This window comes from Somniosus microcephalus, chromosome 4 (genome assembly GCF_052327205.1).
Source record: "Somniosus microcephalus isolate GS21.2 chromosome 4, FLI_Smic_1.0, whole genome shotgun sequence".
Taxonomy (NCBI): domain Eukaryota; kingdom Metazoa; phylum Chordata; class Chondrichthyes; order Squaliformes; family Somniosidae; genus Somniosus; species Somniosus microcephalus.
Genome location: NC_140990.1, coordinates 94312897 through 94333739, shown reverse-complemented (window position 1 = coordinate 94333739; position 20843 = coordinate 94312897). Strand labels below are relative to the sequence as shown.

The following is a 20843-nucleotide window of genomic DNA, read 5'->3' as shown; positions in this document are numbered from 1 at the left end:
ACACAACCCGAATCACCCCTCACACACACCCTGAATCACATCACACACAACCCGAATCACCACATCACACAGACACCGCCTCACTCCCCCTACTCCCCCACACCCATTACACCCCTCTCTCCCCCTACTCCCACCCACACCCGATTACACCCCTCTCTCCCCCTACTCCCCCCACACCCATTACACCCCTCACTCCCCCTACTCCCCCCACACCCATTACACCCTCTCATCCCCCTACACCCCCCACACCCATTACACCCCTCTCACCCCCTACTCCCCCCACACCCCTCACCCCCCCACACCCATTCACCCCTCACACCCCCCGATCACCCCTCACTCCCCCCACACCCATTACACCCCTCTCTCCCCAACCAGCAATTGCTCCTTTACCCCATCCCCTCAACCACCTTTACACTCTACTACCCCCTCCCCCAAAACTTCCCCAGCCCCACCCACTTTACCCCCGCGGGCCGGGCCGGTTGCCGGGGTGACGGGCGGGAGGCCGGGCCGGGGCGGGGCTCAAGCTCAGGCTGGGCTGGGCGGGGCGAGCGGCTCTACTCCAGGCTCAGGCTGCGTTTCGGCCTCCCGCTTCCGCTCCCACTCCCGGCCATGGACCCGGGCCCGGCCCTGGCGGCGCTGGCCAGCGGCAGCACGGCGCGGATCGAGCAGGAGCTGCAGGGATTCAACCGGCAGGTGAGTCTCAGGCCTCGGGCCTCGGGCTGGCGGAGGGGGTGCAGCCGGCTCAGGGAGGCCGAACCCCGGCCCCCAAACACAACCCCTGGGCCACAGGCTGAAAATAATTACTGACCCGCAAATATTGTTCATATTTAGTGATTCACACCCGCAAATATTGTTCATATTTAGTGATTCACACCCGCAAATATTGTTCATATTTAGTGATTCACACCCGCAAATATTGTTCATATTTAGTGATTCACACCCGCAAATATTGTTCATATTTACTTTTTTTTTAAAAACCTCACAGTGCAGATAGAGGCCATTTCGGCCCATCGAGCCTGCACCGACACACATCCCACCCGATCCCCGTAACCCCACGTATTTAATCCCCCTAACACTAAGGGTCAATTTTATCATAGCCAATCAACCTAACCTGCACATCTTTGGACTGTGGGAGGAAACCGGAGCACCCGGAGGAAACCCACGCAAACACGGGGAGAATGTGCAAACTCCACACAGACACATACTGATTCACACCCGCAAATATTGTTCATATTTAATGATCACACCCGCAAATATTGTTCATATTTAATGATTCACACCCGCAAATATTGTTCATATTTACTGATTCACACCCGCAAATATTGTTCATATTTACTGATTCACACCCGCAAATATTGTTCATATTTAATGATTCACACCCGCAAATATTGTTCATATTTAATGATTCACACCCGCAAATATTGTTCATATTTAATGATTCACACCCGCAAATATTGTTCATATTTAATGATTCACACCTGCAAATATTGTTCATATTTAATGATTCACACCCGCAAATATTGTTCATATTTAATGATCACACCCGCAAATATTGTTCATATTTAATGATTCACACCCGCAAATATTGTTCATATTTAATGATTCACACCCGCAAATATTGTTCATATTTAGTGATTCGCACCCGCAAATATTGTTCATATTTACTGATTCGCACACGCAGATATTGTTCATATTTAGTGATTTACACCCGCATAAATTGTTAATATTTAGTGATTTACACCCGCAAATATTGTCAATATTTAGTGATTTATGCCCTGATATATTCATATTTAGTGATTTACACCCTGATATATTGTTTGTATTTAGTGATTTAGAGCCTTGTATATTAATATTTATTGATTGAGATTCATATATGTTGGTAAACGTTTTGTAGAGACACTGGAGTTTTTGTCAGTAGTTAAACTGAAATCTTTCTTAATCTGCACCAATTACTGTCAGTTATAGAAGGCTCCCTCTTCACTGCCCCTGCAAATTCCTTCTGTGCCATCATGAATTTTTTTCAGGTTCCACAACAGTTCTTCTTGTTGCTCTGAGTAGAATTCCCAGTTAGTGCAGAGTTGTGGACAGTGTGTACTGCGGGGCCACTGGAAGCTGGGTTCAGACTGCACAAAACGACAGGGAGCTGCTTCACAGACTCTGATCTCCTCAAATTCAAACCAGAGAAATACTTGGAGTTTTTCCTTTTAATCATTCATGGGATGTGGGCGTTGCTGGCAAGACCAGCATTTTTGCCAATGCCTAATTGCCCTTGAGAAGGTGGTGGTGAGCTGCTGCAGTCCTTGTGGTGAAGGTACACCCTTAGTGCTGTTAGGGAGGGAGTTCCAGGATTTTGACCCAGTGACGATGAAGGAACGGCGATATACTTCCAAGTCAGGATGGTAGTGCGATTTAGTGAGCGTTCCAGAGTGTACAGCCAAATCGGCTGAAGGCTCTGCCACCAAGGGTGGAAGGAGAGGTGTAGTCGGCATGCAAAGGATGCAAGGGCTGGAAGGTCGTGGGGTGGAGTGGACATGCAAGGGTGGAAGATCATGGGGTGGCACATAGAGTCGAGGAGGTGTCAGTGGTACGGTGGGATGAAGTTGGGGAGAGTATTGTAAACAAGGGCGAGGATTTGAATTTGATGCATTGGGAGTTTAGAAGAATGAGAGGTGATCTCATTGAAACATACAAGATTCTGAGGGGGATTGACAGGGTAGATGCCGAGAGGTTGTTTCCCCTGGCTGGAGAGTCGAGAACCAGGGGTCACAGTCTCAGGATAAGGGGCCGGCCTTTTACGACTGAGATGAGGAGGAATTTCTTCACTCAGTGGGTGGTGAATCTTTGAGCCTCCACAGCCCTTTGGGGTAAAGAATTCCAGTCATTGAGTATATTCAAGGCTGAGATCGATAGATTTTTGGACTCTAGGGGAATCGAGGGATATGGAGTTTGGGCAGGAAAGTGGAGTTGAAGTTGATGATCAGCCATGATCTTATTGAATGGCGGAGCAGGTTCGAGGGGCCTTGTGGCCGACTCCTGCTCCTATTTCTTATGTTCTTATGTGGATGGAGATGATGGGAGAGTGGGGTTTTGTCCAGGATAGGATGCTGGTCTCTTGTGTAGGGTGAATTTTAGAAGGGCAAAGAGTAGAGTATTTGAGAAGTTGAATGTGGAGATGTTACAAGTCAGGATGGGCCTTTCGGCAGTAACGTGCTGGAGACGTGCGATGTTGTGAAGTTGTAGGTAGGCAGTTTTGGTGATGGAAAGGAAGTGGGGCTTGAAGCTGAGCTCAAGGTTAAACAGGAGTGAGTGAGCAGGTAGGGGGGTGGTACAGCTTTGCAGTGAAAGTGTTGATTACAACCGAATCATCCATCCACTCCTCTCTCCAATTTGATAACTGTGGAGTAAGTTTATAACTTTGCATCAGTTTGTCCACTCACTTCCAAGAAAAGTTATATTTCAGCAGAAACTTTGACATGAATCTACAGATCATAGAATCCTAGAGTGGTTACATTATGGAAGAAAGCCATTCGGCCCGTCGAGCCCGTGCCAGCTCCCTGCTAGAGCACTTCAGCTAGTCCCACTACCCCGCCCTTTCCCCGTAGCTCTGCAATTTCTTTTCTTTCAGGTACTTCTCCAAATCCCTTTTGAAGCCGTGATTGAGTCTGCCTCCACCACCCTTTCAGACAGTGCATTCCAGATCCTAACCACTCGCAGATAATTGTACAAAAACAATGTTTTCTATTATAATGTATATTGCTGTTTTCCTCAGCTGCTCCTACAAGTGGCAAGTCAAGGAAAGCAGCAACTTCGCACTGTTCTAATGTGAAGACTTTCGAGAATCCTGTCCTCTAATCTATTCCTGGGGCAAGGGCTCAATCTGAGATGAGGGAAGGTGCACAGACAATTTAGACAGAACTACTTTCCACCGAGGAAGATGAAAGCTTGCAGTGGACTGCCCAGGGAGGTGGAGGAGGGCAGGTAGTGTGGGAGAATTTTGAGGGAGGTGTTAAGTAACTGAGAGTTATTCTATTTTTAGAACTGGAGCTTTTTGTAGTAGCGCACATTCCTATGTTCCTGATATTGTAATTATTTACTGTGTGTCTCATTTAACAGAACAGTCGAACTTTCACATTTGATCTAAATGAGGAAGAAGAGAGAAAGGTAAGAAACTGATAAACACTCCATGACGCGCAAGGAAAATTTGCTTTAAATGCAAAGCCATTTAACAGTAAATGAACTATTGGACTGTGTTGGCTTGGAGATCGCGAATATCAATCCCGTAGTACAACCTGTAGTACGATCTGTGGACTTGGAGATATCTAAAACATGATAGGCTCTGTCCTTATAACTTATATATATTTTGTTTACTGCAGTTTAAATGGTAGATAACTTTAGCTGAGAAGATAGCTGGGTTTATATTGGGTGAGACTCATGCTGGTGACACCAAGTTTCTGAAGCACGGGCTTCTTGCAGCTGGATGCAAGCTGAAGGTGAAACTGCTGGGACTTGCAGAGACCCCCGATCCACCAGACTGCTGGCTTTAGAGTCCAAGCAGCTCTGCATTTGGCTTGGAGCCGAGAGGGAGGACAGACCTTTCTGTTTTGCAGGTTAGTAGTTTTTACTGTGCCGTCTTTTACAACAACAAACCAACTTGCAAATGCCTTTAATGTACTAAAATGTCACAAGCCACTTTAAAGCTACTTAGCTTTTAGTTTGCAGTATCACCAATACTAATAGAGAAAGATTTATATTGACATAACACCTTTCACGTCCTCAACAACAACAACTTGTGTTTATACTAGGACCCCAGCTATTCACAATATATATTAATGATCTAGACAAGGGAACTAGATGTAATATCTCCAAGTTTGCAGACGACACAAAGCTGGGTGGGCGTGTGTGCTGTGAGGAGGATGTCGAGAAACTCCAGTTTGATTTGGACAGGTTGGGTGATTGGGAAGATGCATGGCAGATGCAGTATAATGTGGATAAATGTGAGGTTATCCACTTTGGTGGCAAAAACAGGAAGGCAGATTATTATCTGAACAGCAATAGATTGGGAAAAGGGGAAGTGCAACGAGACCTGGGTGTCCTTGTGCATCAGTCGCTGAAGGTAAGCATGTAGGCGCAGCAGGCAGTTAAGAAGGCAAATGGTATGTTGGCCTTCGTAGTGAGAGGATTTGAGTACAGGAGCAAGGATGTCTTGCTGCAGTTGTACAGGGCCTTGGTGAGACCACACCTGAAGTATTGTGTGCAGTTTTGGTCGCCTTATCTGAGGAAGGATGTTCTTGCCATGGAGGGAGTGCAGCGAAGATTCACCAGACTGATACCTGGGATGGCAGGAATGACGTATGAGGAGAGATTGGGTCGATTGGGCTTGTACTCGCTGGAGTTTAGAAGAATGAGAGGGGATCTCATTGAAACTTATAAAATTCTAACAGGACTGGACAGACTAGATGCAGGAAGGATGTTCCCGATGGTCGGGGAGTCCAGAACCAGGGGTCACAGTCTAAGGATAAGGGGTAGGCCATTTAGGACAGAGATGAGGAGGAATTTCTTCACCCAGAGAGTGGTGAACCTGTGGAATTCTCTACCACAGAAGGCAGTTGAGGCCAATTCATTAAATATATTCAAGAAGGAGTTAGATATATTTCTTAAGGCTAAAGGGATCAAGGGATATGGGGAGAAAGCAGGGACTGGGTACTGAATTTGGATGATCAGCCATGATCCCATTAAATGGTGGAACAGGCTCGAGGGGCCGAATGGCCTACTCTTGCTCCTATCTTCTGTGTTTCTATACAGTGCCTTTAACGTAGGAACACGTCCCCAAGGCGCTTCACAGGAGCGATTATCAAACAAAATTTGACCCCGAGCCACATAAGGAGATATTAGGGCAGGTGACCAAAAGCTTGGTGAACGAGGTAAGTTTTAAGGAGCATCTTAAAGGAGGAGAGAGAGGCGGAGAGGTTTAGGGAGGGAATTCCAGAGCTTAGGGCCCAGGCAGCTGAAGGCACGGCCGCCAATGGTGGAGCGATTAAAATCAGGGATGCTCAAGAGGCCAGAATTGGAGGAGCGCAGAGATCTCAGAGGATTGTAGGGCTTGAGGAGGTTACAGAGATAGGGAGGGGCGAGGCCATGGAGGGATTTGAAAACAAGGATGAGAATTTTAAAATCTAGGCTTTGCTTAACCGGGAGCCAATGTAGGTCAGTGAGCACAGGGGTGATGGGTGAACGGGACTTGGTGCGAGTTAGGACACGAGGCAGTGAGCACAGGGGGTGATGGGTGAACGGGACTCGGTGCGAGTTAGGACACGGGGCAGTGAGCACAGGGGGTGATGGGTGAACGGGACTTGGTGCGAGTTAGGACACGAGGCAGTGAGCACGGGGTGATGGGTGAACGGGACTGGGTGTGAGTTAGGACACGGGGCAGTGAGCACAGGGGGTGATGGGTGAACGGGACTGGGTGTGAGTTAGGACACGGGGCAGTGAGCACAGGGGGTGATGGGTGAACGGGACTGGGTGTGAGTTAGGACACGGGGCAGTGAGCACAGGGGGTGATGGGTGAACGGGACTGGGTGCGAGTTAGGACATGGGGCAGTGAGCACAGGGGGTGATGGGTGAACGGGACTGGGTGTGAGTTAGGACACGGGGCAGCCGAGTTTTGGATGAGCTCAAGTTTACGGAGGTTAGAACGTAGGAGGCCGGCCAGGAGTGCGTTGGGAGGTCCTTGGAATGTCCCAGAGCGCTTCAAAGCCAATGGATTAGTTTTTGATGTGTAATCGCTGTTGTGATGTCGGTAAACACAATGTCCTACAAACGGCAAATTAAATAAATGACCAGTTAATCTGTTTATTTTTGGTGTGGGTTGAAGGAGGAATATTGACCAAGGCACTGGAAGAACGTTCTGCTCTTCAGTAGTATCATCGGATATTTTACATCCATCCAATCCAAACAGGCAGATGGGGTCTCGGTTTAACGCCTCACTCAAGGACAGCATCCCCGACAGTGCAGCACTACACAGTACTGCAAAGGGACTGTCGGCCTGGATTGTGTGCTTAGTTCCTGGAGTGGGACCCATAACCTCTTCACTCCGAGCTGGGAGTACTACCCACTGAGCCAAGCTGACACAGCTGTCTAATTCAGAACTGATCAGTAGAAAGTGGTAAGACTGGCAGTAGGGAGGAGGAAGGAAGAATTCAAAAACCGAAGAATGAAGGATAAAATCCAGAGTGAGTAAAGGCCATTTGGCCCATCAGTCTGTTCAACTTCAAGATTCTAGCAGGACCGAGTGGGTTTGGGATCGCTGGAGTGGGACCGAGTGGGTTTTGGATCGGCTGGAATGGGACCGAGTGGGTTTGGGATCGGCTGGAGTGGGACCGAGTGGGTTTGGGATCAGTTGTAGTGGGACCGAGTGGGTTTGGAATCGTTGTAGTGGGACCGAGTGGGTTTGGGATCGGCTGGAGTGGGACCGAGTGGGTTTGGGATCGGCTGGAGTGGGACCGAGTGGGTTTGGGATTGGCTGGAGTGGGACCGAGTGGGTTTGGGATCGGCTGGAGTGGGACCGAGTGGGTTTGGGATCGGCTGGAGTGGGACCGAGTGGGTTTGCGATCAGTTGTAGTGGGACCGAGTGGGTTTGGGATCGGCTGGAGTGGGACCGAGTGGGTTTGGGATCGGCTGGAGTGGGACCGAGTGGGTTTGCGATCAGTTGTAGTGGGACCGAGTGGGTTTGGGATCGGCTGGAGTGGGACCGAGTGGGTTTGGGATCGGCTGGAGTGGGACCGAGTGGGTTTGCGATCAGTTGTAGTGGGACCGAGTGGGTTTGGGATCAGCTGGAGTGGGACCGAGTGGGTTTGGGATCGGCTGGAGTGGGACCGAGTGGGTTTGCGATCAGTTGTAGTGGGACCGAGTGGGTTTGGGATCAGCTGGAGTGGGACCGAGTGGGTTTGGGATCGGCTGGAGTGGGACCGAGTGGGTTTGGGATCGGCTGGAGTGGGACCGAGTGGGTTTGGGATCAGCTGAAGTGGGACCGAGTGGGTTTGGGATCGGCTGGAGTGGGACCGAGTGGGTTTGGGATCGGCTGGAGTGGGGCCCAGTGGGTTTGGGATCAGCTGGAGTGGGACCGAGTGGGTTTGGGATCGGCTGGAGTGGGGCCCAGTGGGTTTGGGATCAGCTGGATTGGGACCGAGTGGGTTTGGGATCGGCTGGAGTGGGACCGAGTGGGTTTGGGATCGGCTGGAGTGGGGCCCAGTGGGTTTGGGATCGGCTGGAGTGGGGCCCAGTGGGTTTGGGATCAGCTGGAGTGGGGCCCAGTGGGTTTGGGATGGGTTGTCCTGGTGTTTTTTGATGCGTGGGATCTGTAGCACAATGGGAACAACAGTGAAGGGATCAAGAATCTTGCTGCAACTTCCGTTCAGCTGATTATAAATCATAAACCTCTACTCCCAACTAAAGTAATCGCTTACAATATATAAAAATTGTCCAGTTGGAATGATGTTTGTGTCCATTATGAGCAGCAGATTTAAAATTGGGCTTGGTCTGTAGTAAGTGGGTGCCCACAATATTCTCATCCAAAGTAAGCGAAGCTGACTGTACTCCGTACTCCTGTAGATATCTTTCTACATAAGATTTATTACCTTTGGTTATGATCTGTTAATTGACTTCATATAAGACACTGGTTAAATTCGTAAATGGGCTGTGTCTCAACAACAACTTGTATTTATATAGCGCCGTTAATGTTCCCAAACTGCACATTGTGCTGGTTTCTGTATAAAAGCAAAAAAGACCTGGGGGAGAAATTGGGTGGAGCCGCAAACGGGGCGCCAAGCTCGCCTGGGCGCCGGAATTAGCGCAGCGATCGGAGCAGTTGCGCCCGCCGGAAATTCAGCTTGAGCACCCCAAGAGGGACACGGGGCGAGGCTCGAGGCGCTCCGCGTAGGGCGCTGAAACTGAATATCGCAGCGCCACACGCTGCGGCACGGCGCGCTGCGGCACGGCGCACTGCGGTACTGCAGGCCTTCCTCCCATTCTTAAGGGGGAGGGGCTTGCACCAGCGTGATCAGAGATCGCGAGTGCCGGCAAAAGAGCCCGGCACCGAGGAGAAGTGCCGGGCTCTCGGAAAACAGCCGGCACTGCCGCAGGGGGAGATCAGGAGGCCGGGGACAGAGGTGCTGGCAGGCGGCCGCCGAAAAAAACGGCCGCCCCGCACCTCCACCTTAATTTGCGCCACTGCCACCACAGGTAGGCCCCGTGAACTGGGTGCGATTTGCGAACGGCGTTACAGAGGCGGGCGCTACCGAATATCGAGATCGGGGCGGTAGCGGGGCGCTGCGCACACCGATGATGTCATCGGTGGCGGCGCAGCACAACAGGCTAACGCCGCCATTAGCGCCCCAGCTAAATATCGCGGGAGGCGTGGCCAGTGGCGCTAAAGCCACGGAGTGCCCTCTTTAGGCGCTAACTGGTGGCGCAGCCCACCGAATTTCTAGGTCCTGGTCTTCCAGAGTTTATTAAGTTTTCAAGGACTAGCAATCCAATCTTCATTAATGTCTTAATGGTGTTAATGGCAAAATAACGGTAAGTAGATGCTTTGATTGCCTTACCCTTTGATATAGGGGTGAATTGGGCTGCACACTTTGTGGAAACGTGTTTGTGAGCCAGTCCTGCAATCCTCTGGCTGCAGACACTCAAGGGTTCAGCCAGCCAGATTTCCAGACAATGTGTGTTAACTCCACGGGATGCTAGCAAGGTTTCTTCACGAGATTATAGTCTCAGCAATATCTCGAGTGCCTGTGCTATTGTCACATGTCAAAATAGTATAATTGCTTTGATCATGATTGATAGTCCAATCTTCAAAGGGAAAAAACCAGTGGATCCTCCTGTGCGCTGAAGTTCCTGTCAGATTCCTGAGGGTTCTGCAAGCTGAAGAGCTCAGAGAGTGTTTGGCCAATGGGTGTCAAGTGAAACCTTCTACCTGAGGCCAGAAACTGTAATCACAATGGAAAGAGCAAACAAACCTGCACTTGCGTCTTTCACCACCTTGGGGCGTCCCAAAGCGCTTCACAGCCAATGAAGTACTTTTTGAAGTGTAGTCACTGTTGTAATGTAGGAAACGCGGCAGCCAATTTGCGCACAGCAAGCTCCCACAAACAGCAATGTGATAATGACCAAATAATCTGTTTTAATGACGTTGATTGAGGGATAAATGTTGGCCCAGGACACCGGGAATAACTCCCCTGCTCTTCTTCGAAATAGTGACCTTGAGATCTCTTGCATCCACCTGACAGGGCAGACAGAGCCTCGGTTTAACGGCACCTCCGACAGTGCAGCACTCCCTCAGCACTGCACTGGGAGAGTCAGCCTGGATTATTTATGTGTTCAAGTCTTTGGACTGGGGTTTGAACTCACTGGGGGAAAAATTCCGTTGTTTGCGCCTCCCGTTAGCACCTTAAGAGGGCGCTAATGGGGCGCAAAGCAACTAGCGCCCGGGCACGGCGATGTTTGCGCCGCTCGCGAAATTAACTGGACATTTTGCGGCGGCGCTAAACACTACCGCCACGATCTCCTGCACCGGCCGATCGTGACGTCAGTCGAGTGCGCAACGCCCCGGTAGCACCCTGGACCAGATATTGAGTGGTGCCCCCTGCCTTACCGCCTGCCGCTAGCAACGACAGGTTGAGGGGAGCGTTTTGCTGTCAGAAAGGGACTGGGGGAGCGCTATTTAAAGGCGACCGCTTCCTGCCTTTTGTTGTCGGCGACATTTTTACACCACGCATTCTGAGAGAGAGAGAGAGAGACTTCTGGAGAGATTCAACGCTGTGTGAAGGAGTTTTGGGGACTGAGCAGCACTTTGCAGGTTTATTTTGATTTGCCCTTCCTTGCTTCGCCAGCGCTCTGAGGTAGCGCCTCGCTCCTCGGCCTTTGCGCCTTAAGACAGGTGTGAAGCGCCTGATTTAGTGCTCCAATCACCTCCAGGGGCGATAAAAGCCAAGTTTGCCGTCGGAGGCGATAATTAGCGCCAGGCGCTAAACTTTGCGCACGGCCGATAATGGCACCCCAAACGGGGCGACACTGAATTTTCCCCCCATTACCTTCTGACTCAGGTGAGAGTGCTACCCACTGAGCCACGGTTGATACCCAGGAGGGTGCCAGAAGGAACTGCGATAGCAAATGGTTCTTTAAGTGGACATTCTATACGTTGTAAAATGTTGCTTGTGCTGGGTTGTATATTCATGTAATATCCTTCTGCATATTAATTGTGAATACATTTTGTATTTTAGCCTGTGATAGTTCCTGCTACTTAGTAGACTGAAGGTGTGGTGGGAATTCTACTTAAGTTCCAATAAGTAAAGTATCTCGGTCAGGGTTAAGTGTTGGACCCGGACTTGCATTACTCTGCCAAGCAGAAAGCAAAAGATGCAGATTTTAGATTGTGTGGAAAGTTAAGAAGCTGTTGCCAGCCCATTGAGTTGAGAAAACGGTATTTGAAGATACTTGGTGGCAACTGGCTGGTTTTATTTTGATGTTGAAATTCTCTTTTTATAGTAGTTAAAAGGTTAATGAAGTCCGAATGAGCTAGTGAGTTGCATTTGAATCCAGTGTTATTTAATTCTGACTTTGCAAATTAAGCTCTTTAGGTGGTGCAGCAGCTTCTTGTTCTGCTGGTGTGTTCGCATTTACATTAGGCCTAAAGATGCATTTTCTGGGTTGACTGGTAATTTGCCCAGTTAGTCCATGGTGGTACTGCCCCCCCCCCCCAGCCACAGTTTACTGCAGCCTCTCTAGCTCAGGGATAATCCAACGTGTGTGTTCTTTTGAGCTGCCGATAATTACAATATAAGTATTTAAAAGAGGGTTTTATGCAAAACAGGGACTTTTTCAGGAACGCCTCCTCCAGTAAATGAATCCCATGATATCCTGGTCTGAAGTCACCGTCCCGTAAATTCCTGCTATTGATTAACCCGAAGATCTACAGAAAAACAAGATGAAATGTGTATAAATAATAATTGGGATTGCACCTCAAAACTAATCCTGTCAGTTTTCATTTCTTATTACAGTTGTAAAGTATCTCAGTTTATGATATATAAATATTTGATTTCGATTGTGATAAAAATAAAACATTTATGTCCGTGATTTAGTTTGGTAATGGCTTCTTAATTGTCACAGTACATAAAGAATTAAAATCCAGCTCCACGCACGGAAATCATATTCCAGCTTAACGTGATCTTTTGTTACAACATTTAGTTGATTTATCTGAAGCCATGGCCAAGCTATTCAATCCAAATGCAACCATTCTGTGTGAGGTGTGTTTGATTGACAGCACTACTCAAAATCTCCCCTGCCCCCACCAAAAGAAAGTCCATAATCCTCCTGTCAACAAAGCATCATTTTTATCCTGTACTGGGCGATAGTAGTCACAGAATGGCTATGTTCTCACTGGAAAAGAGAAGGACGAGAGGTGATATGGTTGCTGTTTTTGGGATTCTAAAGGGACTGAATAATGTCGACCATGACCAGCTGTCTCACCGTGTCCAGAACAATAGACCCAGAGGGCACGGCCTGCGCTTGAAGGGGGGAAATTGAAAACGAATCTGTGGAAACAATATTCAGAGTAGTCACTCTATGGAACAGGCTCCCTCGGGAGACGGGGAAAGCAGTTAGTGTTGATTCATTCCAATGCAAATGAGAGAGATTTCTTTCAGAAAATAGTATTTTGCGATACAGTAATGTGAGACATGCCGTGTGGGGAGTGTAGCGAGCTCGGGAGGAACGGGTGACTTTGGACCTCTGGTTCCTAAAGCTCTCCACCACTGGGGGGTTTCCTCACCTCGTGTCTAGGTCTGTTGTAGACTCATTGATAGATTCATCGCTGTGATTGGTCAACAACTCCATTATCGTTGGATCGTGCGGCTCCCATGCTGGGAGAAGGCGAACTCGATGGACCTCGGTCTTTTTTCGTCCAGCAATTCCTATATTCCAGAATGATCAAGTTTGACGTGATCTAGGACTCAGAAATACCAAGGACAAGAAGCCAGACATAGAATTTCAGAGGAACTAAGTTCAATGATATAAGGGAGACGAGGGAGGAGATTTGTGTGGCACTGACGGTCACTGTGAGGGTGTTGATGAACACTGTGAAAGTCATAAGATCATCTTTCAGTTGCTTCTTTTCGAGAGGTATAATAAGGTAGTAAACAGTTTGGGAAAGGTACATTCAAGAAATTACTTCAAGCTTAAAGCAGGACCAAGGGGACATAGGTTCAAACTAGTAAAAGGAAACCTTAGGACTGATGCCAGGAAGATCTTCACCCAGAGAGTGACTAACCCACGGAATGGGCCCTGGGTAGGATAGTACAAAACCCTGGAATCATTTAAGGAACAGTGGGATGCCATGACGAGGGATCGGTAGGGCCTTTCGTGAAAGATGAGCTAAGAGAGGCCAATTGGCCTTCCTCTCCCATATTTATCTTGTGAGATGAAATACAATTTCTCTCCTGTTCTTTCTGGTTTTTCTGGTCTTCGAGTGCAGTGATATTTAAATGTCAGTTTTCTCTCCTGCCTTTGATCCTGATTCCTACTGCTGATTTGAGATCTTCTCTCTTTGTACTTATTCTGAGCTGTCTTTGATTTTCTGTAAGTCGACTGAGGTTGGGAGGGCAAGCTACTACTTAAATATCACTGTGTTTGTTGGACAATAGGCAGCAGGAATTCACTGCTGTGCGATGAGGGAAATGAACAGAGGACATGACTTGTGTACAAGACGCTTTCTACATTTAGCGCCAGACCAAAACACCGATTTCTAGTCCTGTACATATGTACGGTGCTTGAAATGGCCGAGTGTTGTGGGTACATTTTCCTCTTTGCATTTAAGAGCCCTATCTTCTCAATGAAGCGCTGACAATGAGGGTTAATCTGGCTGCGCTCGAACACTCCAGGTGGTTCTGACTGCTGTGGGTTAGTAAGAGAAGTGTCAGCAGCAGCCTCGAGGAAGGCCCCCCGAACCTGTTGCTAGGATACTTGACTTGATACTTCTAGCCATTTGTGTTATTTATAGATTTAAAAAAAATTGTCTGCCAGTGGTTGTGAACACGCAAGTCTTGTACAAATGCAAACTTCATTCAAAGCGATTCTAAAGTCCCTTTTATCTTATTTCAACTCTTTGTACTTTCTTTTGTTGCCTTGTTGCACACCAGTGGCTCAGAGGATGTTTAGCGAGGCAAAGTTGTGCTGCAGCGAAAAGACAAGCTAACAGTGTAGTGGATCTCTTCGGGGCCTCTGAGCTGGCTGGCGGGGCAGAACCCTTTGTCCCCTGATCTAGATTTACAGTGACCTCCAGGTACCCTGTTATTTTGGTCTGCTTTATAAGTCAGAGATGAGAAGGTGATCACTGACCACACCATTTCTGATTCCCAGTGCGGCCTCAGACACTGGGCTTAGCTGTTGCTTTCAAAGATTAGGAGTGTCGACGACGATGGGAATTCAGATCCCAACGACGAACCATCGAGCCCGCTCACCATTTAACCAGAACAGCTGTGTATTTTTCATTCCAGTTTCCTCCTGCCTTTTCTCCGTATCCCTTAATCGTTCTAAAGCAAGGGTTTCAGCGCACAAGTCTGAACGAAAAGCGGGGTCAGGTTACTTGGAGTTAGATGGGCAAAATTAGCAACTGAACAAGTACTGTGAGAATAAGTAGTGACTAAGCATTGTCTGGGAATGTGTAGACTTTTTAAAAAAACATTAAAAATAATATAAAATGAACAATGTCAGTTCCTGGAAAGCAAGTGTAGATTTTCATCGCTTATAATTTGCAGTATCTATGTCACAGTGATTAATCTTTCTAATGCTCTAATTTCTCTTGCGTGTTAATCTATATCAACAACAACAACTTGCATTTATATAGCGTCTTTAATGTAGTGAAACGTCCCAAGGTGCTTCACAGGAGCGATTATCAAACAGAATTTGACACCGAGCCACATAAGGAGGTATTAGGATAGGAAAGAGGTAGGTTTTAAGGAGCGTCTTAAAGGAGGAGAGAGAGGTAGAGAGGCGGAGAGGTTTAGGGAGGGAATTCCAGAGCTTGGATTGACCTTGTTGAACCCCAGCGGGCTCAACAAGGTCAATCAAGTTAAGATCGCGTGGATTGGCCGCATCCCGATGGAGGCGAGACTACAACCCCGAAAGTTGTAGTCCCGACTCCTGAGTTAAATTCCTGCCCTAAGAGTATCATAGAATGGTTACAGCACAGAAGGAGGCCATTCGGCCCGTCGAGCCCGTGCCGGCTCTCTGCAAGAGCACTTCAGCTAGTCCCACTCCCCCGCCCCGAGTACATAGCACACGTAGACATTTGGCTATTGTCATTGCAGGACCTATTAAGCACATGTAGGCAATCCGTGTGTGTGGATATTTTAATTTCACAGCATGGCGTGTGATAATATAAGTACTTTGATGCTATGTTAATAGCAGCGTGTTATCATCTACTTGAGTGACTTTTATAGAAACATAGAAGATAGGAGCAGGAGTAGGCCATTCGGCCCTTCGAGCCTGCTCCGCCATTCAATGAGATCATGGCTGATCATCCAAACTCAGTACCCTGTCCCTGCCTTCTCCCCATATCCCTTGATCCCTTTAGCCTTAAGAAATATATCCAACTCTTTCTTGAATATATTTAATGAACTGGCCTCCACCGCCCTCTGTGGCAGAGAATTCCACAGGTTCACCACTCTCTGGGTGAAGAAATTCCTCCTCATTTCAGTCCTAAATGGCTTACCCCTTATCCTTAGACTATGACCCCTGGTTCTGGACTCCCCGGCCATCAGAAACATCCTTCCTGCATCTAGTCTGTCCAGGCCTGACAGAATTTTATTGGTTTCGATGAGATCCACTCTCAATCTTCTAAACTCCAGTGAGCATAAGCCCAATCGACACAATCTCTCCTCATACGTCATTCCTGCCATCCCAGGTATCAACCTGGTGAATCTTCGCTGCACTCCTTCCATGGCAAGAACGTCCTTCCTCAGGTAAGGCGACCAAAACTGCACACAATACTCAAGGTGCGGTCTCACCAAGGCCCTGTAGAACTGCAGCAAGACATCCTTGTTCCTGTACTCGAACCCTCTTGCTACGAAGGCCAACATACCATTTGCCTTCTTAACCGCCTGCTGCACCTGCATGCTTACCTTCAGCGACTGGTGCACAAGAACACCCAGGTCTCTTTGCACTTCCCCTTCTCCCAATCTATTGCCATTCAAATTATAATCTGCCTTCCTGTTTTTGCCACCAAAGTGGATAACCTCACATTTATCCACATTATAGTGCATTTGCCATGTTTCTGCCCAATCACCCAACCTGTCCAAATTGTACTGGAGTTTCACGACATCCTCCTCACAGCATACCCTCCCACCCAGCTTATGGAGGCGAAACTCAATCACCTTCAAGAGTTTAAACCCGATGTAAACATAGGTGTCCAATATAATCATTTCTGTTGAAGAGATTGTTCTCCAGATTAATCGCTAATTATTTAATGCTCAGAGCACTTCATTCAGTCCACCCACTGGCACCTTTGTTTCCAGCCAGTAGTATATTTTAATGGACAAATATCTTTCCACTTATCTTCAGTCTGAATTGTTAACTAATGGTGTAAATATGATTGGCAATAGTTTGTTGCTGTTCTCTACAGTTTATATCAGTATTAAATAAATAAAAACAGAAAATGCTGGAGACACTCAGCAGGTCAGGCAGCACCTGTGGAGAGAGAAACAGAGTTAACGTTTCAGGTGGATGACCCTTCGTCAGAACCGGAAAAAGTTAGAGTTTTAAGCAAGTGCAGGGGCTGGGAAAGGGGGGGGGAGGAGGAAAGAACAAAAGGGAGGGTCTGTGATCGGGTGGAGGGCAGGAGAGATTAAATGACAAAAGGGATGATGGGGCCAGGCAAAAGGAGATGGTAATGGGACAAGTAAAGAAACAAAAGATGAGTCTAGAGGAGGAGTAAATGGGAATATCAGAATCATTACCAGCACCTGCTGTCCAAAAAAATGGGACAGAGGTTATGACCTGAAATTGTTGAAGTCACTGTTGAGTCCAGAAGGCTGTAAAGTGCCTAATTGAAAGATGAGGTGCTGTTCCTCGAGCTTCCAAGTAAGATTGGGCAGAGTCAACATGGATTTATGAAAGGGAAATCCTGTTTAACAAACCTATTGGAGTTCTTTGAGGATGTAACTAGTGGAATAGACAAAGGGGAACCAGTAGATGTGGTGTATTTGGATTTTCAGAAGGCCTTCGATAAGGTCCCACACAAAAGGTTGGTGAATAAATTAGGGCACATAGAATTGGGGGTAATATATTAGCATGGCTTGAGAATTGGTTAACAGACAGAAAACAAAGAGTAGGGATAAACAGGTCTTTTTCAGGATGGCAGGCTGTGACTAGTGGGGTACCCCAAGGATCGGTGCTTGGGCCCCAGCTATTCACAATCTATATCATTGATTTGGATGAGGGGACTAAATGTAACATTTCCAAATTTGCTGATGATACAAAGCTAGGTGGCAGTGTCAGTTGTGAAGAGGATGTGAAGAGACTTCAAGGGGATCTCGACAGGCTCAGTGAGTGGGTGAGAACATGGCCGATGGAATATAATGTGGATAAATGTGAAGTTATCCACTTTGGTAGAAAAACAGAAAGGCAGAGTATTTCCTAAATGGTGAAAGATTGGGGAATGCAGATGCTCAAAGGGACCTGGGTGTCCTTGTACATGAGTCACTGAAAGTGAATTACAAGAGGATTTGAGTACAGGAGTAAAGAAGTCTTACTCCAATTATATAGGGCCTTGGTGAGACCACACCTGGAGTACTGTGTACAATTTTGGTCTCCTTACCTAAGGAAGGATATACTTGCCATAGAGGGAGTGCAACGAAGGTTCACGAGATTGATTCCTGGGATGGCGGAACTGTCATGAGAAGAGATTGAGTAAACTAGGCCTGTATTCTCTTGAATTCAGAAGAATGAGAGGGGATTTCATTGAAGCATAGAAAATGATTACAGGGCTTGATACGGTGGATGCTGGGAGAATGTTTCCATTGGCTGGGGAGTCTAGAACCAGGGGCCACAGCCTCAGGATAAAGGGTAGGCCATTCAGGACTGAGATGAGAAGAAATTTCTTCACACAGAGGGTGGTGAATCTTTGGAATTCTCTACCCCAGAGGGCTGTGGAGGCTCAGTCATTGGGTATATTCAAAACAGAAGTCGATAGATTTCTGACTAGTAAGGGCATCAAGGGATATGGCGATAGGGCCGGTGAATGGAGTTGAGGCAGAAGATCAGCCATGATCTCATTGAATGGCGGAGAAGGCTCGAAGGGCCGAATGGCCTACTCCTGCTCCTATTTCTTATGTTCTTATATTCTTCCGTTGAGCTTCATTGGAACAGTGTAGGAGGACGAGGTCAGAGTGGGAGTGTGGCGGAGAATTAAAATGACAAGCAACCGGAAGCTCAGGATCATACTTATGACTGACCGGAGGTGTTCCGCAAAGCGGTCACCCAATCTACTTTTGGTCTCCCCAATGCAGAGGAGACCGCATCGTGAGCAGCGAATACAGTATACTAAATTGCAAGAAGTACAAGTGAGTCGCTGTTTAACCTGGAAGGAGTGTTTGGGTCCTGGACGGTGGGAAGGGAGGAGGTACAAGGGCAGGTGTTGCATCTCCTGCGTTTGCATGGGAAGAGGTGATTGAGGAGTGGACCAGGGTGTTGCGGAGGGTACGGTCCCTTCTGAATGCTGAAAGGGGAGGTGAGGGGAAGATGTGGTTGGAGGTGACGGAAATGGCGGAGGATGATCCGTTGAATGTGGAGGCTGGTGGGGTGGAAGGTGAGGGCAAGGGGAACCCTATCGTGGTTCTGGGAGGGAGGGGAAGGGGTGAGAGCAGAAGTGCAGGAAATGGGACGGACACGGTCGAGGGCCGTGTCAACCACGGTGGAGGGGAATCCTCAGTTGAACAAAAATGAAGACATGTCGGAAGCACCAGTATGAGAGGCGGCATCGTCCGAACAGATGAGATGGAGACGGAGAAATTGGGAGAATGGAATAGAGTCCATACAGCAAGTGGGGTGGGAGAAAGTGTAATCAAGGTAGCTTTGGAGTCAGTGGGCTTATAGTAGTATTAAATAAACTTTTTATGGAAGTAAACCCATATTTTTAGTATAGAAAGCGTAAGTTATAAAGCAACCAAGTTATTTTAAATTGACATTGTTGCTAGAAGTTAAATAGCTTCTTAATGATATTTATATATTTTTCCAAAGTATTTACAGCACAGACACTGGCCATTCGGCCCAACAGGTCCATGCCGGTGTTTATGCTCCACAGGAGCCATTTTAAATGCCTTGTCAAAATGTCGGTGGTCTTCCTCACTGTTTTGCTGTACAATAGTCGGGATCTTTTGAGGTGTTGGTTCTGAAATGTAATATTTAACCTTTGCAGACAATTTCTAACTGCCTGCCATTTGATGTTTGACAGAAACTATGTGATGAAGTACTGAAGGTGCTGCAGAAGGACCTGGGGCCATCCTGCCAAGCCACCTGCTTAGAAACGATCCGCATTCTCTCCAGGGACAAGAAGGTTTTGGCTCCTGTGACGACCAGGCCGGGAATGCTGGTCCTAGTGAGGTTGGCTGGATTGGAGTACACGCAAAGCTCGATGCAGGAGATGTCCGACTTCGGCGTTATCGTTGAGGCTTTAAAATGCCTGTGCAACATCGTGTTCAACAGTCAGGCGGCACAGCAACTCAGTGTGGACTTCAAGCTTGCCGTTGGAGTCTGTGAGCGCTTAAAGATGCACAGAGACAAAAACCTGGCTCACGAGATTAAGTTCTTTGACTTGCGTCTCCTTTTCCTGCTGTCAGCCTTGCGGATGGACACCAGGGCTCAGGTAAAGGAGGAACTGCAGGGGCTGCTGTTGCTGACTGATATCCTAGAGAACACGCTGGATATCAAGTGGTCAGATAAGTATGTGGTGGCCACAGATGGCAGGGCTCCTCCGTTGTCTAAAGAGCAGGTGGATTTTGCCATGGAGGCACTAAAAGCTCTCTTTAACGCCACCTATGACTGCAACCAGCAAGAAATCGATGAAGTAAGTTGACCATATTTATCTATTGCTGCATGGCTTTGTGCAGATGGTTCAGATAAGAGAATGGATGTTTTAAGAGATAACACCGCATTGTTCTTTGTGACATATTTTGTGGAGCTGAGGTACAAAAAGCAATAGTGGTTCCAGCATTGGCGCTGAGGGGGCCAATTCATAAATATATTCAAGAAGGAGTTAGATATATTTCTTAAGGCTAAAGGGATCAAGGGATATGGGGAGAAGGCAGGGACAGGGTACTGAATTTGGATGATCAGCCATGATCGCATTGAATGGCGGAGCAGGCTCGAGGGCCGAATGGCCGACTCCTGCTCCTATCTTCTGTGTTTCTATGTTACTGTGCTTTATTATGTCGGTTTTGGAATATGGGCCCTTGTGTTATTAAAGCACTTGACTGGGCCTCGTACTTTAACTGGCTCCCTCTCCCTGGCTGCTGTTCTTGCATAAAACCTGCTGGAAGCTTCTTAAAACTTATTATTTTCTTGAGGCTGAGTTAGATTCAGCACAAACAGAATTGAAATGATGAGGGGGGTGGGGGGAACCTAACTCTGTGAACTCTTGTGGTCAGTGTTTCTCTACCTCTCGTTGAATGGCGGAGCAGGCTCGAGGGGCCGAATGGCCTACTCCTGCTCCTATCTTCTATGTTTCTTCCTGCGACCCCCTAGTTTTATCCTATTAATCTTGCCCTATAGATACAGTTGGTCGCATAACCAACTAG

At 47.7% G+C, this 20843-nt stretch overlaps 1 protein-coding gene across 1 annotated transcript; it reads left to right on the top strand.

Annotated features, from left to right (window-relative positions):
• The first annotated feature begins 382 nt into the window (after nt 1–382).
• On the top strand, nt 383–20137 carry LOC147119524 (chaperone Ric-8A-like). Its single transcript, XM_085983749.1, has 3 exons — nt 383–693; nt 4114–4161; nt 19502–20137. The coding sequence occupies exons 1-3, from the start codon at nt 610–612 to the stop codon at nt 20120–20122; spliced, it is 753 nt and encodes a 250-aa protein (XP_085839875.1). The 5' UTR covers nt 383–609; the 3' UTR covers nt 20123–20137.
• Nucleotides 20138–20843: the final 706 nt, after the last annotated feature.

What these genes read in the sequence shown, in the direction of transcription:
- LOC147119524 (XM_085983749.1), top strand. Translation starts at nt 610, where the DNA reads ATGGACCCGGGCCCGGCCCTGGCGGCGCTGGCCAGCGGCAGCACGGCG. An exon ending in TGCAGGGATTCAACCGGCAG is followed by an intron (nt 694 to 4,113) that starts GTGAGTCTCAGG and finishes CTCATTTAACAG; the next exon opens with AACAGTCGAACTTTCACATT. An exon ending in ATGAGGAAGAAGAGAGAAAG is followed by an intron (nt 4,162 to 19,501) that starts GTAAGAAACTGA and finishes GATGTTTGACAG; the next exon opens with AAACTATGTGATGAAGTACT.